The sequence below is a fragment of the Chrysochloris asiatica genome, unplaced genomic scaffold (genome assembly GCF_000296735.1).
Source record: "Chrysochloris asiatica unplaced genomic scaffold, ChrAsi1.0 scaffold00015, whole genome shotgun sequence".
NCBI lineage: Eukaryota > Metazoa > Chordata > Mammalia > Afrosoricida > Chrysochloridae > Chrysochloris > Chrysochloris asiatica.
The window spans coordinates 5,310,743-5,337,662 of NW_006408533.1; the positions used below are offsets into that span (position 1 = coordinate 5,310,743).

At 38.7% G+C, this 26,920-nt stretch overlaps 1 protein-coding gene across 1 annotated transcript in view; it reads right to left on the reverse strand.

The window, feature by feature from the left end:
- Window positions 1-7,121: 7,121 nt before the first annotated feature.
- CHST9 (carbohydrate (N-acetylgalactosamine 4-0) sulfotransferase 9) overlaps window positions 7,122-26,920 on the reverse strand; it is a 393,728-nt gene continuing 373,929 nt past the window's right edge. Inside the window, exon 5 of the mRNA XM_006835039.1 lies at window positions 7,122-8,198. Within this exon, the coding sequence (XP_006835102.1) occupies window positions 7,122-8,198 (1,077 nt within the window). The remainder of the gene's footprint in view (window positions 8,199-26,920) is intronic.

Below are 26,920 nucleotides of genomic sequence, written 5' to 3' on the forward strand. Positions count from 1 at the left end.
GTAAAGCCCTTAAAAAGTACCTGATAGGCAATGAAGATTGCTTCGCTATGACTATGAGTATTATAATGGTTTTAGAGGCGATATGAGTCCTGGTTGTGGTGCTGTAGGATAAGCACGGGACCGCAATTTCAGTTTGGACCACAAGTCAGAGGTTCAAACTCCTAGGAAACCCTATACTGGGTAGCTATTAATTGGAAACAAATTGACAGCAAGCACTCAGCAACAACAACATAGAGGACATTTAGATGATATGATCCTAAAGGTAGAAGTGAATTCAGTTAGCTTTGGTCTAAGTTCCTTAAGTGGTCGAGCAACTATTAAGTCTCTTTGGTCAACCTTTCCTCAAGTATTAGAACATGTTGGGGATTTTAGCATAAACATGCGTCTGTTTTTAGGAGTCCTGGTATGCACTGTAGGATAAGCAATAGATTGCTAACCACAAGGTCAGCAGCAGTTCAAACCCACCAGCTGTCACCTTGGAAATCCCACAGAAGGCCACCATAAGTTGAACATACTTAATAGCACTTAACAATAGTCTAGTAGTCACAAGGTCGGCAGCACAAGTCCATCAGCCACTCAGTGGGGGAAAGTGAGGCTTTCTGCTCTTGTAAAGATTCCAAGTCTTTATGAAATGGAAACCCTACACAAAGTTACTATGAGTTCGAATCAATTTGATGGTAATGAATTTGGTTTTTGGTTTTATGAACACCAAAGGGACCAGGGGTGAAGACAACCCAAGAAGCCAAATGAGAATTCACAGTAAAAATCTTGATGAAAGAAACTCTTCAATATAAAAATTCTCTGCATTTGCTTATGCAGTTCCTTTAACTAAACACTCTGCATTTTAGGAGATAATGCTTTTAATTATTCATACACAAAAAAGTGTTAAAGTCTTTTTCTTCTTTCTAATTGCCACTTGTATCCAAGTAGTTACTGAATGGTCAGAGACTATTTTATAGACAATAAGGAGCTCTGGTAGCGTAGTGGTTACGAATCGGGCTGCGAACATCAAGGTCAGCAGTTCGAAACTACCAGCTGTTCAGCAAGAAAAAGATAAGGCTTTCTGCTCCCATAAAATTTTACAGTCTCAGAAACCCTGTGCAGGGTCACTATGAATCAGAACCAACCCCACAGCATATAACCACTACTACGGTAGCGTAGTGGTTACGAATCGGGCTGCGAACCTTAAGGTCAGGGGATTGAAACTACCAGCTGCTCCGCGGGAGAAAGATGAGGCTTTCTACTCCCGTAAAGATTTACACCCTCGGAAACCCTGTACAGGGTCGCTATAGGTCGGAACCGACTCGACGGCACTTAACAACAACAACAACACCACCACCATTTTATAGACAATAAAGTTAGAAATTTTAGCTAGTGGATTCCAAATTTCTATTATTGTTGTTAAGTGTTATCGAGTCAATTCTGACTCATAGCGACACTGTATAGGGTTTCTGAGGAGTAGCTGGTGAGTTTAAACTGCTGACCTTGTGGTTCAAACAGACCTTTTGGTCCAGTGCTTATCCTACCACACACCAGGGTGCCACACCAGGGCTTCAAATTTCTATTACTTAGTGAATGTATTGAAACACACGTGAGAAAATTTTTTTAAAAGGGTGACCTATGTGTATGTTTTGATTGTGTTTGTGGCAGCTTCTGAGCACAATCACATCAAGAAAGCACATCCATTGGCAGTTTATGCACCCCTAGTGTGGTGCTGTGGGCTAATGCGTCAGACTGCAAAGTCATCTGAACTGCAAGATCGGTGGTTCAAGCTCCTTGGAAACCCTATACAGGGTTGCTATGGGTCAGAATCAACTCAATGGCACTTAACAACAACAACAACATTGGTGGTTTACCAAGTTAAACGACTGTTGCTTTGCTTCCACTGTAATTGCCAACTCCTTACCCTAATAGTATTTCCACGAGGAGGGGAATAACAAACAAAAGGGGGCTGCCTGCTGTGCTACTACTGCCTGGGGTTTAATTAGAGAACTTCCAACTACACCTAACACATGCTAATGTTAAAACGGGAACACTGGACAGCTGGAGGAGGAGCTTGGATTTGGTCACTTGCCTTAAAGAGACTCAACCCATACAATTCTGACTACCAAAGGAGCAGTGGTACTGACTTCTGGAGTTCACACACAAGCAGAAGTGACAAAGTTGAATGTTAGCTGCCCTTCAAAGCTGAGCAATTCAGGGTATTTAAAAACCACAGGGAATCCAGGGTGATGACTGGCTTCTTTGGCCCCAACATAAAAAGAAGATGTAATTCAGAATGAAGAGCAGGAATAGAAATAGTTTGTTTATCCTTGGCAAGAACAAACACAACCCCCGTAACTTATAACTACAGGATGCCAGAGACTATTAGGAAAGGAAGGACTGAGATTTTATGCCTAAACTACACAAAACTAGGTTTAGATGAGATTGACTATAAAGGATGAAGACCATTGTCTCACTTTTTCCTAAAACAATTAGAGAAACAAAACACACACACAGGCAACCAGAAGTAAACGTCCTGTTCTTCTTATGAGCATTTCTAGTTTCCTGGGGTAAAGAATTATATGCATTTAAACATACATACACATACAGACTGGTAACACAGATTCAGAGGGACATTGGTCTGTTACTTGGTGGAAAAGCTAGGAAAGGGTGTAAACTGCAATGGGGCACCAGATCCTAAGTATCAAACCTTCTCACCTAACCTCACGCCGCTTTAACACACCACATTCTCTTGCCTCTGTTGTTACTGTTAAGTGCCATCAAGTTATTTTCTACCCATAGTGAGCCTGACAAAGGGTGAAGAAAAATATCTGATAAAGAGCACTGCATCCCCTTTCTTTTTCTTGGTCTGCTTCCCTGACTGGAAGGCCAACCAATCATGTACTTGTATATATACGCATGTCCGGAGTAATGTAAACACAGTTTACACTCAACTATTGATCTAAACCACCACACGTCTGTCAGTTTAGCATACTGTGGTGGCTTGTGAATTGCTGTGATTCTGGAAGCTATGCCACCTGTATTTTAAATACCAGCAGGATAACCCATGGTCACCCATTGAAATCTTTCAAGAAAGTGAGGCGGCACAGGAGGCATTCACTCATCTATGCCAAGGAATCTGGAAGACAACTGTCTGGCCGACTGATTGGAAAAGATCCATATCTGTGCCCATCCCAAAGAGAGGTGACCCAACAGAATGCAGAAATCATTGGACAATATATTTGATATCTCATGTGAGTTAAGTTTTACTAAAGGTAATACAGAAACAGCTGGAAGCATACATTGACAGAGAACTTCCAGAGGTTCAAGCCAGACTCAGAAGAGGTCGTGGAATGATGGAAATCATTGCTTATGTCCGATGGATCTTGGCTGAAAGCAGAGAATATCAGAAAGCTGTTTACCTGTGCTTTATTGACTACGCAAAGTCTTTCGAATATGTAGCTCATGACAAGCTATGGACAACATTGATAAGTATGAGTATTCCAGAACACTTAATTGTGCTAATGAGGAATCTGCACATGGACCAAGAGGCAGTTATTTGAACACAACATGGGGATACTGGTTTAAAACTAGGAAAGGTATGAGATAGGGTTATATTCTTTCACCATACTTGTTCAACCTATATGCTGAGCAAATAATCTGAGAAGCTGGCTTATATGAAGAAAAACGTGGCATCAGGATTGGAGGAAGACTTATTAACAGCCTGCGATATGCAGATGATACAACCTTCCTTGCTGAAAGTGAAGAGGACTTAAAATATTTACTGATGAATCTCAAAGAGCACACCCTTTAGTATGGATTGCATCTCAATGTAAAGAAAACAAAAATCCTCACCACTGGGCCAATAAACAACATTCTTATCAATGGAGAAGAGATTGAAGTTATCAAGGACTTCATTCTTCTTCGATCAACCATCAACACTCATGGAAGCAGCAGTCAAGAAATCAAACGATGTATTGCATTAGGCAAATTTGCTGCACGAGAACTTTTTAAAGTGTTGAAGAGCAAAGACGTCAGCTTGAGGAATAAGGTGCGCCTGACACAAGCTATGGTATTTTCAATAACCTCATATGCATGCGAAAGCTGGACAGTGAATAAAGAAGACCATAGAAGAATTGATGCTTTTGAGTTATGGTGTTGGAGGAGAATATTGAAAGTGCCATGGGCTGCTGAAAGAATCAACAGATCTGTGTTGGAAGAAATGCAGCCAGAGTGCTCCTTGGAGACCAGGATGACCAAACTTCATCTATCATACTTCGGACATATTGTCAGGAGGGACCAGTCGCTGGAGAAGGATATCAATGGGCACAAGCATGGCAACGATAGTGAAACTGACTTTGCAGTCCAGCGTATTAACCCACAGCACCACACCAGGACGTCCTAAAGACTGCAGTCACGAAATGCTTAAGGAACAGCTCTACTCTGTAACATGGGGATATCACAATTTGGAATTGACTTGACAGCAACAGTTAATTGTGTGTTTGTATTTGTTTAAACGCATTTAATATTTTACCCCAATGCACTAGAAATGCTCATAAGAACAGAACCTTTGTTTCTGGTTGCTTTATTATTTTTTTTTCTCCAATAGTTTAAGGAAAAAGTGAAAAAATCCTTTGTAGAAAATCTCATCTAACCTAAACCTTGTTTTGTGTTGTTTTAGGTATAAAATCTTAGACTTGGCATATTTTATAGTCCCTCCATTAAAAGATAAAGTCTGTATCTCTAAGTTACTCAGGACTCATTCTGCACGGCATGGAAAAAGCCAAGTTATTTTCAATTGCCTCATATGCATTTGAAATATGGACAATGTATAAGGAAGATGAAAGAAGGACTGATACATTTGAGTTATGGTGTTGCAAAGAATATCGAATATATCATGGACTGCCAGAAGAACAAACAAATCTGTCTTGGAAAAATTATAACCAAAATGCTAGAGGAGTACATGAAGACATGTACTTTGGACATGTTAGCAGGAAGGACCATTCTCCAGAGAACATCATGCTTGGTAGAGTAGAGGATAATTGAAGAGTTCCAATGAAATGGATTGACCCAGTGACTGTAATAATGGACTCAAACCACAATGATAGTGAGGATGGCACAGGGCTGGGAAGTGTGTCATTCTGTTGTACACAGGGCCATTCTGAATCAGGACTGACTTGACAGCATCTAATAAGAACAACCACAAAATAAAACTCCTTACGAAAGAGACAGCATAGATTAAGTGTATATTGCAGAGGCAAGGGACTCCTGCTGTGGTTCTGTAGGATCAGCACTGTGCTGCGAACCACAGGTTGACAGTTCAAACCCACCGGCTTCTCCCTGGAAACCCTCTACAGGGTCACTATGAGTCGAAAATGACTAGATGGCACTTAACAACAACAACAGAGGCAAGAGAATGTGTTGTGTTAAAGCGGCGTGAGGTTAGGTGAGAAGGTTTGATACTTAGGATCTGGCGCCCCATTGCAGCTTACACACTTTCCTTAGAGAAGAGGGGAGGGGAAAGGTGTGTTCCTAGGCGTGAATCAATTCATATAGTGGAAAATCAAAATGAAATAGGTATGAATGTAAGTCTTCTGTTCTCTTAATATTCAAATAGTCATTCCTATTTTCCTTTGGGAGTCCTGGTGTGGCGCTGTAGGATAAGCACTAGACCTCAAAGTTGGTTTGGACTGTGAGGTCGGTGGTTCAAGCTCACCAGCTACTCCATGGAAACCCAGTACAGGATCGCTATGAATTGGAACCAGCTCCATGGCATGCAACAAAAATTAAACTGGACTTGAATAACATGTGGTTTGCTTAACTTAAGGAAATAAGACCACCGATTAAGATAAGTTCCCCATTGGAATGTGTCTTCTTGTTTAAGATCCCTTTAAAATACATTTTCAAAATGTATTACAATTTTTCATACAATTGATACATGGTCCACTTTTTCAAAGACTTTGATTCAATATTTGAATGCAATGGCATTTGTTACTGTTAGTATAGGATATTTAAACTTAAAAAGAAAAGACCTTAATTTGTTTATGCATAAGCCCATTAAAAACATTTCTAGGGGCTCTTGCTATGTTTATTTTCTAGAACATAACCTATCTTTGAAGTGGTATATTAGTTTTTAAAAAAGTCATTCACACACTGAATAATTAGGGCCTGAAAACAAAAGCGATTCAAGAGTAGATTCCACATAGAAAGCTACGTACACGATGCTTTGATTCAAATAATATTCCTATAAAACTTTGTTATTGTTTGAGGCTTACATTAAGAGTGGCAACTTCTGTTTTTGATGATTATTCCAGTTTGAAACAATTTCCCCCCTACCCAATTAGACCAGAATTAGGAGCACATTTATAGCTGATGAGGCTAAACTTCTCAATGCACCCAATTCAGAAATGAAGACCTTGAGTAGTTTTGTTCATTTTGTCTGTGTGTAGAAAGCTAAAAAGAAATCAAAAGCAATTCCCTTCCGTGTTTTCTGGAATAGGAGGGTTACTTTTGTTGCTTTGATCTTAGCTTGTTGTGTATTTTTTATTGGCTGTTGAATATAAGACACTGTAGCCTCATCTGGCTTTTCTGCCATATTCTCATATTATAAATCACATAATGCCTTCCAATCTAAATTAAAATGCTTAGGTCCAAAATATGATTTCAAAATCGATTTATCAATAAAACAGATTGATTTTCAGGGTATTAGAAACTTATGCAGTGGCTTGATGAACATTCCACAGACTATTAAACATATAGTGAGGTACTTTAGACAAGGAATTCCTGGATACCGACATACACCCATGCTATTTTAGGTTCCTTTTTCTACCAATGCAAGTGACGGTTTTAGCTAATGTAACAGCTGGCTAGGTTATTGCTTCTACAATATAATCCATAATGCAAAAGCTGCTCTTTCCCAAACATTTTAGAGGAGCTAAGATAGTTTGCATGCCTCTGTGAGGTGATTTACCTATGAATTTGTGTCAATTGGTATCGTACTATCTGGTATATCTTCATTAAATTAAGATACCTGTACTTAGCTAAGTATCTCTGACATAGAAAGTGATAGTAAAATTACAGTAGCTGATTTGAGACCATCATCATTAAGTAAATACATGGTTTTAGAAAATAATTGCAAACTACAAAAATGGCATAGTATAATTAAACATCAAATAGTCCAAGTAATAGAAGTCATAGATTAACTGCCTCTCTGTTCTGGTGAGATCCTTTAAATACTGTCTAACAACTTGAACATTGGTTCTTTCATCAGAAGAGTGTCTGTCCTTAAAGTTTGGAAACTTCAGCTCTTTTGGAGCGCCAATCAGCTGTAAAAAGTAATTGGCATCATCTTCCAAAGTTTCAAATTTTCCTACAAAATCATAGTTGATCAAGCATGGATAGCAGAGTTTGCTGACCTTTTCCCAGTGAATATCCATTCCTACTGGTCGGTGGGAATCTAGCAAATAGTGGATGAATTCTCTGAATTTGACTCCAGATCCATTATTTAATGCTTCTTCACAGGCATTTGGTCGATATTTCTTTATTATGGCCTTCCCAAATACTGGATGGTAATAACTATTGGGGTGTTCAAATTTGTCCCTAAATGCGGACACTAATCTTTCCATGGGATCACGAACAAACACAGCTTTGGTGTAGGTATTTAAGCGAGTATATATTCCTTTTAAGTCAAAGCTATCTAGCTTTTTCAAGTGCTTTCCATAGTGGACAGCATCATGGGAGATGTTGTGGGCAGAGGAGGCCAATCCATTGAGTACCATCAGAATTCTTTTCCAATTGGAACAGCCAGCCTTTGGTACTTCACAATACAAGATTCTGTGCTTATCTTCTACATAGATCCTGGATACCATATGAAAAAGATGTGATTGGGGATGACTCACCCCACCATATTTCTTGCAAAACTCTTGAAGAAAAGCCCTTCGTTTTTCTTGGGTTGCGTCAGTGTTGTTTTTCACTAAACTTTTATTTAAAGGACTCATTTTCAATGGCCAGTTCAGTTCACTGAACTTCCTGAAAAGTGTCTTAGTTTCTTGATGTTTTTCAGTCAGCTTATTTGTTGATGCCCTTGTGGTCTTACCCAAAGCTTGATGCTCTTGTAAGTGGATGCTCCCTGTTAAGACTCTGGTAGGCTTCTCAGAGTTGACTAGAAACTTTTCCTTTTTTGTTTTTGGATCTTCAGGCACGTGGAATCTGGGGTTCTGTTAAAATAGAGAAGAAAGGTTGGAAGCATATTCATAAATTTGGTTATATAAGATAAGGAATTTAACATATTTATTGGAAAACACTGTCAAGGAGAACATATTTTACATATGCTGCCAGAACGGTTTAACAATTCATGCTAAGGATACATTTTATAGTATGCTTCTTCATGGAAAACACAGCAATGAAAAAGGATGTCAGTTAGATGGAAGAAAGGCCCCTGGGTTGCCGGTAACTCTGTAGAATGTAACTCTACTGTTCTGCAGGCCAATGGTTCTTGATCTATTAAGGAATGTGTTATCTTCAATACTGACTTAGTACATCTGAATCTAGATAGAAAATTTAATGTTTGGGTTGAATCTTGCTGTTGTTTTTGGGGTCACTCTGAAATGCACAAAACTGTTCAAAATCATAAATTACATAAGTCATAACAAGGTTAAACAAAGTTCTGGTAACCATTTCAGTTTTCTAAGCATTTATAAAAAGTGCTGTACTTTTCTCTTAGAAAATGCTCTATTTTTCTAAATCCATTTATGATAATAATTTAAGAATTATAAACATAATGACACAAAATTTCATTAATCTTTCTCAAGTGAAGAAAGAAAAGTCTACTTTATGTCCTGTTACATAAAATTACATCAAAATTAGAAATGAGAATTTAATTCTCTTGCCAGAAGAATGAATCAACCCCTCTACCTGTACTGTTCATCTGATTATAGCCCATGGGTTAATGTGCCAGACTGCAAAGCCGTTTGAACTGCAAGGTCAGCAATACAAGCTCACCAGCTGCTCCTCGGAAATCCTATACAAGATCACTATTGGTCAGAACTGACTCGACAGCACTTAAAAACAACAACAACAAAAACTCTTACTGTGTCTATACAAAGGAAGAAATGGAAGATGGAGTTTATAAAGTTAGGATGTGGCTTTCAAGGAACCCTGGTAACATAGTGGATAAGGAACTTGGCTGCTAATTGAAAGGTCAGCAGTTCAAATCTACCAGTTGCTCGGTGGGAGAAAGATGAGGTTTTCTGCTCCTGAAAGATTTACAGCCTCTGAAACCCTACGTAGGGTCCCTATGAATTGGAACTGATTTGACGGCACACAACCAACCAACCATGTGGCTTCCAAGGTGATATTTTGTCTTCTGATAAGGACAAAAGCGCTAAAGACTTTGGTTTTTATTCTGGGCAAAGTAACTACAGAGCCTTTGGAGAGTTCTAAGCTGAGTACTGACATGATCTGACTGAGATTTGAAAAGGATGAGTGTGGAGGAGACTGGAATAGACATACACATATGGGGTTATCAGCACATCACTGGACCAACTGATAAACAAATGATGTGTTGTGAAGATAACACATGTGTCACCAGTCTAGAAGTGAGAAGAATAGTGGGGGAAACTTCCTCAAAGATTAAAAAACCATTTTTGCTATGGTATTCCTAGGTGGCACAGGACCACGCAGTGTTTCGTCCTGTTGTTCAAAGGATTGCTACGAGTTAGAACAGACAGGACGTAACCTAGCAACAACATCCCCAGTGCTGAGAATACAATGTTGCTACTTGAGTTGAGTTGCCTTTGATTCATAGCGACCCTATATACAAGAGAACAAAATAATGTCCAGTCCTACATTATCCATTGTTGCAAAGACTGTGTCAATTCATCTTGGTGGGGTCTTCCTCTATTTTCACTGACCCTGTACTTTACCACGCATGATGTCCTTCTCCAAGGACTCATCCTTCCTGATAACAAGTCCAAAGTGCATGAGACAAAGTCTAGCCATTCTCACTTCTAAGGAGCATTCTGATTATATGTCTTCCAACACAAATTTGCTCATTCTTCTTGGAGTCCATAGTACATTCAATATTCATTGCCAACATCATAATTCAGGCATCAATCCATCTTTGGTCTTCCATATTCATTGTTTAGCTTTCACATGCATATGGGTCAGGTGCACCCTAGTCCTCAAAGTGACATCTTGTTGCTCTTCAACATTTTAAAGAGGTATTTGCAGATTTGTCCAGTGAAGCATATCATTTTATTTCTTGACTGCTGCTTTCATGGGTGTTGATTGTGGATACAAGTAAAATAAAATACTTCTCCATTTATTATGATGCTGCTTACTGATCCACTTGTGTGAATTTTTTGCTTTCTTCATGCTGAGGTGAAATTTACACTGATTTTAAGTCATCTTCATGTCATCTTCACTTTCAGCAAGCAAGGCTGTGTCATCTGCAAATCACAGGTTATTAATAAGTCTTCCCCCAATCCTGCTACTATGTTCTTCTTTGTACTGTCCAGCTTTCTGGAATACTTGCTCAGCATAGAAATTAAGTAACTATGAAAAAGGAATACAACCCTGACACACACTTTTCCTGATTTTAAACCATGCAGTATCCCTTGTTTTGTTCAAATGACTACCTCTTGGTCTATTTATAATTTGCACATAAGCACAACTAAATGTTCTGGAATTTCCATGATCCATAATCTTATCCATAATTTGATATGATTCACATACTTGAGTGACTTTGTGTAGTCAAAAGATTTTACACAAAATAAATTTACTTGAGTAAATCTCTGCTTTCAGTCAAATTCCATGTGACATCAGCCATGATAACCCATGGTCTATATTCTCTTTTAAACCTGGCTTGGATTTCTAGAGATTGCCTCTATGTACTGCTGCAGCTGTTTTGAGTGATCTTCAGCTAAATTTTTCTTGAATGTGATAGCAATAATATTGTTCTATAATTTCTGCACTCTGTTGGTTCACCTTTTTTTTGGAATGGACACAAATATGGATCTCTTCCAGCCGGTTGGCCAAGTAGCTGTTTTCCAAATTTCTTGGCATAGAGAAATGAGCACCTCTAGCATGGTGTCCACTTGTTGTAACATTTCAGTTGGTATTCCACCGGTTCCTGAAGACTTGCTTTGCATCAATGCTTTCAGTGTGGCTTAGACGTCTTCCTTCAATCTAATCAATACTTGATCATATGCTACTTCCAATCTTATGGTATTATTGTTATTGTTAAGTGCCATTGAGTCAGTTCAGACCCATAGCACCCTGTATAGGGTTTCTGAGGAGTGGCTGGTGAGCTTGAACCACTGACCTTGAGGTTCAAACTGACTCTCCATATTAAGCCACAGTGCCACACCAGGATTTTTCTCATCTTATTTTGATGCTTCTTTCATCTTTCAATATTTTGCTCCTAGTTGTTATTAAGTGCTGTCAAGTTGGTTCCAAGTCATAGTGATCCTGTATAGAGTTTCCAAGGAGTAGCTGATGGATTTGAACCACCGACCTGTGGTTAACAGTTCAGTGCTTATCCTATAGCACCACACCAGACCACTCCTATAATTTTTTGCCCATGGAATCCTTCAGTATTGCAACTCAATACTTGAATTTTATCTTCAGTTTTTTCAGCCTGAGAAAATGTTGAGTGTGTTCTTCCCTTTTGGTCTTTTAACTCCAGGTCTTTGCACATTTCACTATAATATTTTACTGTGTTTTCTCGAGCTGCCCTTTGAAATCTTATGTTCAGTTCTTTTACGTCATCATTTCTTCTGCTTGCTTAGTTTCAGAGCCTCTTCTGACATTTACTATAGTCTTATCTTATTGTCCTGTCTTTCTGATGACATTTTGGTTCCTTCATGTCTGATGTCCTTGATGTCATCATACAACGTGTCTAGTCTTTGACCATCAGTATTCAATTGCATCAAATCTATTCTTAAGATCATATGTAAATTCAGGTGTGATATATTCAAGGTTATACTTTGGCTTTAGAGGACTTGTTATAATTTTCTTTAGCTTCAAGCTGAAGTTGAACGAATGTCAATTTTATAGTTGGCCCTACATCTTGCTCTGATTGATGATGCTGAGTTTCTCTCTTTTCAGGGATGTAATCAGATTCCTGTGTATTCCATCTGGCAAGATCCACATGTCTAGTCACCATTTATATTGTTGATATAAAGGTATTTGCAATGAATATGTCATTAGTCTTGCAAAAATCTCTCATGCACTCTCTATCATCATTTCTGCTACTAAGCCATATTTTCCATCTACTGATCCTTTTTTGTTTCCAACTTTTGCAGTGCAACACTAGTAATTACCAATGCATCTTGATTGCATATTTGGTCCATTTTAGACTGCAGAAGTTGGTAAAAATCTTCAGTTTTCTTCATCTTTGTAATTAGTGATTGGTGCATAAATTTGGATAGTAGTTATATTAACAGGTCTTCCTTGTAGATGTATGGATATTATCCCATTAATGACATCATTGTACTTCAAGGTAGATCTTGATATGCTTTCTTTTTGACAATGGATGTGATGCTTTTCCTCATTAATTTTGTACCCTCAGCATAGTAGATCATATGATTATCCTGTTTAAAATGGCCAATGTCAGTCCATTTCAGCTCACTAAGGTATAGGATTTTGACCTTTATGCATTTCATTTCATTATGGAGATTTCAAATTTTCTTAGATTCATACTTCATATATTCTATGTTCTGATTATTAATGATTGTTTGTAGTTGTTTCTCCACATTTTGAGTGATGCCACACCAGTAAATGAAGGTCCCCAAATTATACTCCATCCATGTCGTATTTTGATTGGCTTTTAACCTAAGGGATTCCTCTTCTAATATGAAATCAGAGAATGTTCTGCTGATGTCCTTAGGTTTTCATGGACATTTTTTAAAAAATTTAGATTCCCAGGTCTTTCTTCCTAGTCTGACTGACTTTTGAAGCTCTTCTGAAACCTGTCCACTGTGGGTGACTCATTAGTAGTTGAAATATATGTAGAGCACATAATACTTTCAAAATGTTGAATGAATGAATGAATAAAAGAAATTAAGTCTTGATAGATAATTTAAAATTTTTTCCAGATTAGCGGTATAGATTAGAGTTGGAAAAGGCATTCTTAGCAAAAGGCACAGAAAAAAAAGCAAAAGAGCAGAGGAATGAAGCAATAAAGTGTGACAGCATCATGGTTCTATTGGCTAAGCTTTAAGGGGCAACTTCTTTCTTATGCAAGACTGTGTGAGTAAGCACATGACGTTCCAAAGCACATGATACTTCATTTTCCTGAACCATTTGTCCCCCAGTCCAAAAGACAGAGAGCTATTTCATTGTATTTCAAAAAGAAATTTTTATTGTGAATTGGGTAAAGGTTTACAGACAAGATCATCAGCTTTGTATTCAATAAACTATACACTTAGTTTCATCTCAATGATTACAATCCCCTCCCTGCAACAACAGTTATCCTGTGGCACCCCATTTACATCTTGTATCTCACAAATGAACAAAACATAAATATTTGATATACATTTGCAAAACAAAAAATATATATATTCATTTAAATGTCCAAAGGGCACATTCTGCCAGCATGTCTCCTGCCCACAGGCACACAGCCTTTCTCAGCCCATGGGCCTAAAGCCCCCAACTGCTCTATCTCTCCATGCCGCTGCCTTTACCACTCTCTCTGTTGTCACTGCTTTCCGGGGTAGGGATCTTATGCTCCACTCATACTCCTCTTTCTTCTCTTCCTGAAATGAAAGATTAATCTTCCATTTTACATATCTTCAATTATACTTGTGACAATGACAATTGATTCTGACAACAATTACTCACAATTGAGTCATATATCCTATGACCATCATTCCCCACCCAGTTTCACTAGATCTCTCTGGAAAAGAAGAAAAATATTCAGTGGGGAATCTACCTTATCCCCATCATTCCAAAACTAAGCACACTCATGAAAGTTTATAAGCCAGTCACAATTCATTCCTTTGCAGCCCCCATCCCCACCCATTTTTGACAGCCAATTATTCATCTCTATCAATTCACTACACTGAGAAAACAAGCTTTCTGCTTGATATGGAGTCCTTCCATTTTGGTTGGAATTTTGAGTCACTGCATTAATAGTGTAGTGGTTACGAATCGGGCTGCGAACCGCAAGGTCAGCAGTTCGAAACTACCAGCTGTTCCGTGGGAGAAAGATGAGTCTTTCTGCTCCCGTAAAGATTTACAGCCTCAGAAACCCTGTACAGGGTCGCTATGAGTCGGAACCGACTCCACGGCACATAACCATCACCAACCGTATTAATAAGCAAACTTCTAGTTCATCAAATTGTAGCAATTTGCACTTATTTTCAATATGAAACATCTTTATCTTCCTAGGGTAGAGTTCTGGTCAATTAGCCATCCAAGCAAGGTCAAATGGGTAGTAACTAGCTGCATGTGTGGGCGTTCACACACACCTCCTGCACTTCAGACCACTTGGCCCCTTTACTCTCAGCTCTAACCCTCAGGGCCTAAGTCAGTGCCCATAGATTCAGGAGTTCATACATCTTCCTAAACTTCAGATCAGCCAGCCCTTCCTCTTCTCTTTCTCATGTCAGGTCAGCGGGTGCCAATGGAATATGGTTAAACTCAGCCCATGTCTTCCTTGCTGCATGTCCCCACTTCTACTCACAAGCAGACCAAGGGGGTCAACAGCAAGCACACTAGACTGCTCGTGGGTTCCCTTTTAGTTTCAGTCCTAGAAAGGGGTTTTCCCTGATGGACAGACTTTTCTTGCCTTGGTGCCTCCAAAGCGAATAACTTGCTTGAAATTCAAACAGTCAAACAATCTGCTTTTTTTCTGCAGGTCTTTCTTTCAATAAGAATCTTTTGGGCTCCCAGCAGTTCTGGGATGGTCTGCATGTCTTTTCAAGTGGAAATGAAATGTCCCAACTCAGAAGGTTCTGGGTGGTTGGTTGCACAGGATTCCACCTGAGGCCTCGTACTCTATAAAGGCTTAATAAGACTACTTCCCTGAGCAAATTCTAACTTCCCTTTTAGCAAATCCAATCACTTATAGGCTGAAGGTGGGCTTACAAGCTTTCTATCATCATAATTCTCAGTATTTATTTCTGCCACACATAAATGTCTGTTTTACAATAGTAGGCAGGGGAAACCAATATCCACAAGACAGTAAAAAACAAACATTTTCCTCTTCCTTTACCCATTCATTCTATGTCTCGATCCATGTATTTACTCACAGAACACTGTTGATCCAAAGTTGTGTATAAATCCTTATTTACCTCTATTCCATTTAGCCCATGCATACTGCCCTAACACTTCTCCTATCTTTATTGTTCATCTGTCACCCTCCCTCTTGTGAATTGCCCTCCCCCTCCTTGTATATTGCCTTCTCTGTCACCTGAGCTAACACACGTCTACCCTCTAGCCAGTGAATTATTCTCCCCTCCCTTCCACCTCTGATAACCATCAAAGAATGTTTCTTTTATTATAGAAACTTTTTCTCAAGCATTTACAATAATGGTGTATTATAATCTTTGTCCTTTTGTGATTGATTAATTTCACTCTGCAAAATGCCCTCAAGGTTCATCCAGGTTATGAGGTGTCTTACAGATTCCCAGTTATCCTGCAAGGATGCATAGTATTCCATTGTATGTATGAACCAAAGTTTGTTTATTCATTCTTCCATTGATGGGCACTTAGGCTGTCTCCATCTTTTTGCTATTGTCAATCGTGCTGAGATGAACATTGGTGTGTGTATAGCTACTGGTGTCTGGGATTGTATTCCTTGTGGTTATATACCAAGTAAAGGGACTGCTAGGTCATAAGGTATGTCTACTTCCAACCTTCTCAGGAAACACCATACTGTTTTCCAGAGTGGTTGAACCATTTTACAGTACTGTAGAAGGGTCCCAGTCTTTCCACACTGTCACCAGCATTCATTATTTTCTGTGTTTTGAACTTTGCTGTTAATACTGTGTGAGATGGTATCTAAACAGCATTATATCTCTCTAATGGCTAATGGGGAGTCCTGGTGTGGCGCTGTGGGTTAATGAGCCAGACTGCAAAGCCATTTGAACTGCAAGGTCAGTGGTTCAAGCTCACCAGCTGCTCCTTGGAAACCCTATACAGGGTCACTATGGGTTGGAACCAACTCGATGGCACTTAACAACAACAACAAGGCTAATGGGGAGTCCTGCTGTGGTGCTGTGGGTTAAAGCACCAGACTGCAAAGCTGTTTGAACTGCAAGGTTGGTGGTTCAAGCTCACCAGTCACTCCTCAGAAACCCTATACAGGGTCGCTATGGGTCAGAATTGACTTGATGACACTTAAAAACAACAACAATGGCTAATGGGAGTCCTGGTGTGGTGCTGTGGATTAATGCAAAGGACTGCAAGTCAGGTTGAACCACAATGTCGGCAGTTCAATCTCACCAGCCACTCCTTGGAAATCCTATACAGGGTTGCTATGGGTTGGAACCGACTTGACGGCACTTAACAGCAACTATGGCTAATGATCAGGAAAATGTCTTCATATATTTGTTGGCTGCCTGATGTTTTCCTTGGTGAAGTGTCTGTTCATTCATCTGTGCCCATTTTTTAATTGGGTTGTTTTTTCCTTGTATTTCATTGCTGCTTTCAGTACACATCCTAGGCAAAACCTTGCTTCTGAGAGGCACGTGCACCCTACTGAACATTTCTTTGCTCTCCTCACACTGTCATCTGCTTTTTCTACAGTCTCTCACCTGACACCCTGAAGACTTTAGCACTGAACTCAGACTTTGTTCTTCACCCCTACTCTTCTAGATGCTAGCACTCAGTAATGGCAGATTCTTGACAACCTTGTCTCCACTTCACATAGAACTTGTCATTGCCAGAGTCTGCACGATCTCCCTTACTTCTTTGATTATCACTGTCTAACCACCCAGTTTGTCAAGACATCCAGTTCTGTAAGGTTGTTTTTTTTTTTTTTTTTAACCACATTTCATACAAGCTCTTAGCAAGGCTGGTTCTTCTCCCTTAGCTACTGGCTAAAAGGTCACCTCCAGGTTTTTCCTTTCACTGACCATCCATTGAGAGTCTATCCCACAGTGCTCTGTTTACTTTCCTCATAACACTAACGCTAAAGTGATTTTATGGTTATGATACCTAGTTACTGACTTACTTCTTTGCTGTATTTTGTCATCCAGTCAGCCTCCATTGCTCTAGAAAATGTTTAGATAGGCCTCATCTGTATTATACTCTGTTGAGTCTCAGGTACTTAGCACAGTACCAGGCACATGAAAGAGGTTGTTGTTGCTAGGCGTTACTGAGTTGAACTGATTCTGACTCATGGAGACCCCATGAACAACAAATCTAAACACTGCCTGACTCTGCATCATCTTTGCATTACATCTTCGATATGTCCAAGGCCGTCATATAATGTTGCTGTTATTGTTAAAGTGCCTTTAAGTCACTTCTCACTCATAGTGAGCCTGTATAGAGTTTCCAGGAAACAATTGGTGAGTTTGAACTGCCAACCTTGTGGTTCAAACTGACTTTATCCCACAGTGTTACAAATAGATACTCAATAAATAATTATGGAATGAGTAAATGTGATTATACTTTGATGACGGACTTCCAATCAATTGTTTTAAGATTTCACTGAAGAAAAACAGCATTTCCAGAAAGGTCATGTTTAACCTAGATAAATAATTTACCAAATCTTGTTAAGGCTCTGAAGATCTGCAGTTATATAGCCATTCGGCATTTGCCAAATGGGAATCAACTCAATGGCACTTAATAATAATAACAAGAACATATTAGTGACTGTTGTTGTTATTAAGTGCTGTCGAGTCATCTCTGACTCATAGCGACCCTGTATAGAGTTTCTGAGGCTGTAAATCTTTGCGGGAGCAGAAAGGCTCATCTTTCTGCTGGTGGGCTCAAACCTTGGACCTTGTGGTTCACAGGCCAATGCTTATCCTACATCCACACTTGTTAATGGAGTGGCACTGGACTCCATTAACTCTGGAGCGGCAGTCGGTCAGCATTGGACTGCATTTGAGCCCACTGCTACTGCCACTATGTCAATATGTCAGACCTTAGGGCTCTTCCTCTTTTTTTTGCGGAACTTTCACTCTACCAAGCATGATGTCCATAGCCAGGGACTGGTTCCTACTAATAACATACCCAAAGCATGAGAGATGAAGTCTTAGCATCTTGGCTTCTAAGGAGCATTCTGACTGTACTTCTTACAACAGAGATTTGTTTGTTCTGGGAGTCCATGGTACTTTTAATATTCCTCTGCAATACCATAATTAAAATGCATCTATTCAGCTGTAGTTTTCCTTATTTATTATCCAATATTGACATGTATATGAGGCAACTGAAGATACCATAGCTTGCGTCAGGCAAACATTAGTCCTCAAACTGTTATCTTTGCTCTTAAACACTTTAAAGAGATCTTTTGCAGCAGATTTCCCCAGTGCAATAAGTGATTTATGTCTTTATTGCCTCATGCATGAGTGTTGCTGTGGATCTAAGCAAATGGAAGTCTTTTGACACCTTCAATCATTTCTCCATTTATCATGATGTTTTTTTATTGGCCAAATTGTGAGGATCTTTGTTTTCTTTACACTGAGGTGCAATCCATACTGAAGGCTGTGATATCTGATCTTTATCACTAAGTATTTTAAGACCTTTTAGTTTCCAGCAGGAAAGGTGATAATCATCTGCATATCATAAGTTGTTAATGAGTCTTCCTCCAATCTTGATGCCAAATTCTTCTTCAGATAATCCAGTTTCTCAAAATATTTGCTCAGCATACAGATTGAATAAGTGTGGTGAAATGAAACAACCTGGGCACACATCTTTCCTAATTTTAAACCATTCAGTATCCCCTTGCTCGATTCTAATAACTGCCTGTTGATCTGTACAGGTTCCTTATGAGAACAATTAAGTATTCTGGAATAATCATTCTTTGCAATGTTATCCATAGTTTCCCAAGCTCTGCACAGTTGAAAGCCGCCTTTGCACAGTCAGAAAAGCACAAATAAACATCTTTCTGATACTCTCTGCTTTCAGGATCCATCTGACATTAGTAATGAAAGCTTTAATTCTTCTGGATCCAGCTTGAATTTCTGGCAGTTCCCTGTTGATCTACTGTTGCCATTGTTTTTAAATTATTTTCAGCAAATTTACTTGCATGTGATATTAATTATATTGTTCAATTATTTTTGCATTTCTTTGGGTAATGTCTCTTTGCAGTGGGTACAACATGGATCTCTTCCAATCAGTTGGTCAGGTAGCTGTCTTCCAAATTTCTTGGTATAGATGAGTGAGTATCTCCAGTACTGCTTCAATTTGTTGAAAGATTTCAATTTATAGGTCATCAATTCTTGGAGCTTTGTTTTTTGCCAATGCCTTCAGTGCACTTGGACTTCTTTTTTCAGTACCATTGGTTCTTGATCATAAGCTACTTCTCGAAAAGTTTGAACATTGACCTTTTTTTGGTATTTTTTTTTGGTGTATTCATTCTATCAACCCTTCAATATTGCAATTTGAGGCTTTATTTATTGAAGTTATTTAAGCTTGAAAAATGCTGAGCATGTTTTCCCTTTTTGTTTTTCTAACTCCAGCTTGTTGCACATTTCATTATAATACATGACTTTGTTTTCTTGAGCTGCCCTTTGAAATTTTCTGCTTAGCTCTTTTACTTCCTCATGTTTTCCATTCGCCTTTGCTTCTGTAAGCTCAAGAGAAAGTCTCAGAGTCTGTTCTGACATCTATGTTGGTCTTCTCTTTCTTTCCTATCTTTTAAAGGAACTCTGCTTTTTTTGTATGATGTTCTTGATGTAATCCCACAACTCTTCTGGTCTTTAGTTATTAGTGTTGAATGCATCAAATCTGTTCTTGAGATGATCTTTAAATTCAGGTAGGATATGTTGTTGTTGTTAAGTGCTGTCAAGTCAGTTCCGACCCATAACGACCCTGTATAAGGTTTCTGAGGAGCAGCTGGTGAGCTTGAACCGCCAAACTTGCAGTTCAAATGGCTTTGCAGTCTGGCGCATTAACCCACAGCGCCACACCAGGACTCTAGTCAAGGTCATATTTTACCTCTCATGGAGTTGTTTTCATTTTCAGTTTTAGCCTGAATTTGTATATGAGTAATTGTTGGTCTGTTCCACAGTTGGCTCCTGGCCTTTGTTTTGGCTGATGATATGGCACTTTCCCATCATCTCTTTTCACAGCTGTAGTCAATTTGATTCCTGTGTATTCCTCCAGGTGAGATCCATGTGTACAGTTGCCTTTTGCTGTTGAAAAAAAGTATTCGCAATGAATAAGTCGTTGGTCTTGCAAAATTCTATCATGTGATCTCCCGCATCATTTCTATTCCAGGGTGGGACAGGGGCATACAGAAAAGCAACCCACTGTAGTACGGCAGGTGATAAGAATGGCAGAATGTGACTCTAGATAAGCATACAAGAAGGGTGTCTAATCCTTGGAGGCTTGGAGGTGAGAAAGGCTTTATTAGAGGCTGTCTATATCTTGCAAAATTTTATCTATTTTTTTGTCTGTGTGATTTTGTACTTGTTTTCTCTCTCTTGAATGTTCTCCATTTTGTTTCTAGTTATCAGGCTGGAGCATAGACTAATTTAATCACTGGATCAAGTCAAAGATGAGACTATGGATACATTTATTTTACAGACCTGAAGGTCACTGGATTTAAGTAACTTGCTTAAGTTAATATAATTATTGCTAAACTATGCATCTAATCTTGGTCTTAGTCATTTATGCCTTTTTTTTTTCTTCTTCTTCAACTGCATTAATACCCAAATAAAAGGATGAAAGTAAGTCACAAAGCACATGCCTGCCACAGAGAGTACGGTGTTTGATGACTTAGATTTTTTAGTTAAAAACCACAGATCTGGTTTTGCATACATGTGCTACCATTGTATGCCTGAGTAACTTTAGCCAATCAATTTTCTTTTTCTTAACTTCAGTTTCTTTGTCTCTAAAATGAGGGTAATAAGAGCACATACCTTGTAGGGTAGTTGGAATATATAAAATGAGTGTTAAGAATGTTTAATGCAAAATACGTCTCAATAAATATTAGCCATTTTGAATCAATGAATCTTTATTTATTAAGCATATTGTATGTGGTAAGCACTTTCTTGGTGAATAACATTCTATCCCTGCTTTCTTTATTCTCTCTCAGTTACAGCAGTTACTGTGGAGCAATTCCATTATCTTTTTTGTTTATTTCTTTTTATATTTCATTTTGTTTTCAATGACTGTTTTGCACAGCAAATTAAGTTCCCATTTAACAATTTCTATATAAATTGTTCAATGACATTGGTTACATTTTTCTTGGTATGTTAAAATCCTCATTATTTTTTCTATTTTAATTAATCCTCTGATTGTTCTATTTTAACTAATCTAGTTTCCCTGACTCCTCCCATCTTCTCATGAGAGTAAATGTTGACTCTATGGTCTCATATACTTGAGTTTCTGAGAAGTACAGTACTCATGGGTGATATTACTCATTTGCCAATCTATATTTAGCTGAAAGATGACTTCTGGGGAAGAGTTTCAGTTCAAAGTTTAAAGGGTATCTCAGGGAAGTTGCTTCTCTACTATTACGGTGTCAAGGGTTTATCTAGTCTCAACCAGTCCAATAAGTCTGAACTTCTTAAGGATTTCAGTTTTGAAGGAGACATCTGGTAAGATGGAAGATTAGGCGGACAAGGCTCTCGTGAAGGCATAATTACTTCCTTGCACTTGCTGGGTTCCTTGAATTCTGCTCCATGTCTATCCTGACCCAGGATTGTTTAAGGCCTTTGGGCAGTCAGCTCAGAGACTGCTAAATCCCAAGGTGTGGCACCACAGCCTGTTCTGCAGGCTATGGTGATGGATTCTTTCTCAACAGGCAGCCCTTCCTCCTCCATCTCCTTGGAGACCTAGTTCCATTATCTTTTAATTCCATTTTCCCATGAACTTTTTGAAGTTCTCTCATATTGTTCACCAACTTTTGAAGTCCCCTTGTATAATATAATAAATATTCAGTTTGGTCAGGAAGAGGAGAAGAAGGAAGAGAAAGAGAAAATTGAAAGATGAAAACGGAAAGAAATAATCAATCAATTGAAATGGATACAAAGGCAAAGAAAAGGGAGAAGAGAAAAGAAATCACCATTACAAAAACTTAGAGAGCAATGAATATTTGGGACTAGTAGGTAATGAGAGAAGCTAATGAATTTTAGCCTTCTCCAAGCTATGCTCTTCAAAACCCATTTAAATTGCTTCCACACACCAGCGTCTGAAGTTATGCTATTCAAATTGGTCCATGCTCCTAATCTTGAATACAAGGAATAAAATTATGATTTTTTTTTCCAATTTTTAGTTTATTTCTCTCAACTTCAAAAAAAAAATAAAGCCAAATAAATGTAAAATATGAGGGCTGAGGAGGCAGTAGAATGTGAATATCAACAGGAAGTTTCTATTAAGAATTGTGCCTTTCTCTGGTTTGGTGAAACCACCAGGAATTGAAAGCAGACATCACCATAATTGATGATCATTATTTTAAACTCCTCTCCAAGGGGCTCAGTATGTTTTTATAGATTTTTCACTATTGTTGCATGGTACTGTGGAGTCAGTTCCGACTCATAGAGACCCCATGCACAACAGAATAAAACATTGCCCAATCCTATGCCATCCTCACAATTATTGCTTTGGTGGAGCCCAGTGTTGCTGCCACTGTGTTAATCCAACATGTGAGGAATCTTCCTCTTTTTTGTTGACTCTCCACTTTACCAAGAGGGATGCTTTTCTCCAGGGACTCATCCCTCCTGATAACTTGTCCTCCTGATAAAATTATGAGAGATGAAGTCTCGCCATCCTAGTTTCTAAGGAACATTCTGGTAACACTTATCCCAAGACAGAATTGTGAGTTCTTCTGGAAGTATATTATTTCTCATTATAAGTTATGTAGAAAAACCGAGGCTATTGTTTTCTTTTGAAATTTATAGCTAAAGCTAGACGTAATTAAATAAAATAACTTAGCTAATGACATCACTCTGCAGAGGCATTGGAGAATTTGGGATTGTGTGCAGTTCTCTAATTCTAACCCAGTTAGTTTTATTTAGCAGAATACCTTGCTTTTCAAAGAAACACAAAACTTTAATGAGAGCTACAACTTGGTAAAGTGAAATACACTCAGAATGCTTGTTTCTCATTCTTTTCTCTCTTAGGTCATGTTTGCACAATGTCATCTATGGGTGGTGCTGCTGATTTGTCCGATTCGTGGAACTCCATGTAGAACAGCACAAAACAGTGTCTGGTCCTGAGCCATTTTCATGATTGTCAATATGCTCTGTTGTATTATAGTGGTCACTAGGAAGCTCATCTTCGAGCTTTCTGTCCCATAATGTTCTGATGCAATCTGCAAAGTTTTCATTGGCTAATTTTCAGAAGTAGATTGCCAGATCTTTTTTCTTAGCTCTGCTGAAACCTATCTAACATAGGCGACCTTTCTGGTATTTGAAAAACCTATGGCATAGCTTCCAGCACTATATAGTGACTTACAAGCCATCATATTACTGCAAAATGACAGATGGGTGGAGGAAACCAATGATGTTGTTGTTGTTGTTAAGTGCCATTGAGTCGGTTCCGACTCATAGTGACTGTGTGGGGTTTCTGAGGAGTGGCTGGTTGGTTTGAACCATTGACCTTGTGGTTAGCAGTCTAGTGCTTATCCTATAGCACTATGCCAGGACTTCACAACCATGGATAGGAGTAATAAAAATTTAATCTACTCTAAAAAGGATTTCTGACCACTGCAATTTTGACATGTCATTAAAATTTTAGACATGAAATAATTTTGGGATGTGGTTCCTGAAATACCAGGGTGGTGTTTACTTTTCCAAAAACGAGTAGCTGTCAGTCAACCTCTCCTGCCCTTGCATTTTAGATGAACACCAACAACAGAGTGTGGATCTAAGAAGGTTCTGGAGAAGGGCAGGAGGGAACCCTGACCCTAATCTCTTGCTCTAGTTAGTGCAATTATTAAGGAACAGCTCTTGACTTTGTTTTCTGGAGTGTAGTTGGGAGGAAGGAGCTATTTCTCTTGGGTTGGAATGTTGTCGTTAAGTGCCAAACAGTCAATTCTGACTCATAAGTGTAAAAACAAGTTGTTATTTTTGTGCTTTTGAGGGGAGATGGATTGTGTTGGGCATGGATTAGGCAAACAAGAGATTATTCGTAAGCAAGGTGAATGAGTCCATGAAGTAGTACCTAAAATGAGACTCACGGGAGTGTTGGGGAGGCAATCAAAGTACTGTGATGAGAGGGTAAATAGAAGTGCAAGGGAGGACAAAGCTGTTGTGAGGCCAGATGCCTGGTGGCTGAATAGATCAGTGAGGTATATACAGAACATTAGATTTTGAGTTAGATCAATTAGGTCCTCTGCTTATTACTTGGAGGATATTAGTACACAGTGCTTGTATTTTCCTAGAAGCAGACTCTGACACAAGGATTTGGATACAAGTAGTTTATCTGGGAATTGATTCCAGGAATCACTGGTAGGAGAGTGAGGAAGTGGGACAGGGAAGGGAACAAAGAGAATAAAGAATGAACTATCAAGCAAGTTAGAACTGTGGGAACCAGAGCTCAGTTCTACTAGGGAACTCTTAGAGCCAAGTAGAATATGTGCCTAGAGTTAGCTTACCAAATCCAAGTCATTGGTTGAAGGCTTCTTGGGAGAAGTCTGGCAATTCCAGCCTGCACCACAGGCAAGCAGGGTTTGGTCTAGCCAGAGACCAAAGGCCTTTTTTGAGATGAGTGCAAGTGGGAAGGGCACAGGTAGTGTTCTTACAGAGCAAATGACTGTTCAGGAGTCCCTGTTTCTTATCTTTAAGGTGTGAATTCTAATAGTTATTCTTGGATGTATTGAAAAGAAAGTGTTGACATTTGGATGGGATCCAGGATCTAAAATATCCAAATGTTGCCTTATCACAATCACTCTCCCTCTGGAAATTTCTGTGTTTGAATTTGTACACATAAAATAAGGTTGAGAAAAGCAATATCCTGTAACGGGATGGAATACTAGTACTAGACTACAGCTCTCTTGGCCAGAGCAAGCAGCACTAAGGGCCAGGACCAACTTTGGCCAAGAGGACTCTTGATATCATTTACTGAAGCTCATGTTAAAAATGTCCGCTTTCTGATCTTGACACTCTGATGGTAAGAAAATATGAGTCGTTCTGAATATTATTCAATAAATGAAGTCAAATAAACACCCAGTATAGTATCTGACATAGAGTGTTGTTAGTGGCTGTCAAGTCAGTTCAGACTCATAGTGACCCTATGCACAACAGACCCACACACGGCCCAGTCCTGCGCCGTCCTCAGGATTGGATTGTTTAAGCTCACTGTTGCTGTCACTGTGTCAATCAATCTCATTGGGGATCTTCCTCAGTTTCACTGACCCTCTACTTTTCCAAGAATGATGTCCTTCTCCAGGGACTGGTCCCTCCTGATAATATATCTAAAGTACAAGAGACAAAATCTCACTGTTCTCACTTCTAAAGAGCATTCTGGTTGCACTTATCCCAACACAGATTTGTTTGTTTTTCTAGCAGTCCATGGTACTTTTAATATTCTTCTCCAATACTCTAATTCAAATACATCGATTCTTCTAAGGTCTTCCTTATTAATTGTCCAATTTTCACATGCATATGAGATTAAATGAAAATATCATAGCTTGGGTGATGAGCAGTTTAGATCTCAAACACACATCTTTGCTCTTCAACACTTTAAACATTGTGCAGCAGATTTGCCTAATGCAATACATCGCTTCATTTCTTGACTCCTGCTTTCATGAGCACTGATTGCAGATCCAAGTAAATTCAAGTCTTCAACACCTTCCATCTGTGTTCTTCTTATCATGATGCTATTTATTGGTCCATTTTTGAGAATTTTTGTATTCTTTATACTGAGGTGCAATCAATCCATACTGAAGGGTGTATTCCAGTAGCTCTTTGTTGATGAAGTATTTAAATAATAGTTTAAAAATTACCTTTAGCAAAATTTTACTTGTATGTGATACCAGTTATATTTTTCAGTGATTTCTACATTTTGTTGGGTCACCTTTCTTTGGAATAGGCACAAATCTCTTGCAATCTGTTGGCCAGGTACCTGTTTTCCAAATTTCTTGACATAGATGAGTGAAAGCCTCCAATGCTGCATCAGTTTGTTGAAACATTTCATTTATATTCCATCAATTCCTAGACCTTATTTCTCATCAATGCCTGCAGTGCTGCCTGGACTTCTTCCTTCGATGCCATTGGTTCTTGATCATATGCTACCTCTTGAAATGATTGAACATTGGCCAATTCTTTTTGGTACACTGACTCTGTGTATTCCTTTCATCTTTTCATGTTTCCAAAGTCATTTAATATTTTGCTCATAGAATCCTGATCATATTCTTCCCTTTTGATTTTCTAACTCCAGGTTTTTGCACATTTCATTATAATATTTGATTTTGTCTTCTTGAGCTGCCCTTTGAAATTTTCTTTTTAGCTCTTTTACTTCACATTTCTCCCAGTCACTTTAGTTTCTCTATGATCAAGAGCAAGTTTCAAAGTCTCTTCTGACATCCACATTGGTATTTTCTGTTTTCCTGTCTTTATATGCTTTTTTTGTATGATATTCTTGATGTCATCCCAGAACTCCTTTGTTCTTTGGTTAAATACATCCAATCTGTTCTTGAGATACCCTCTAAATTCAGGTAGGATATACTCTACTTCATATCATGGCTCTTGTGGACTTGTTTTAATTTTCTTTAGCTTCAGCCTGAACTTGCATTTGAGTAATTGGTGGTCTGTTCCACAGTTGGCCATTGGTCTTGTTTTGACTGATGATATTGAGCTAAAGGTAATACAGAAAT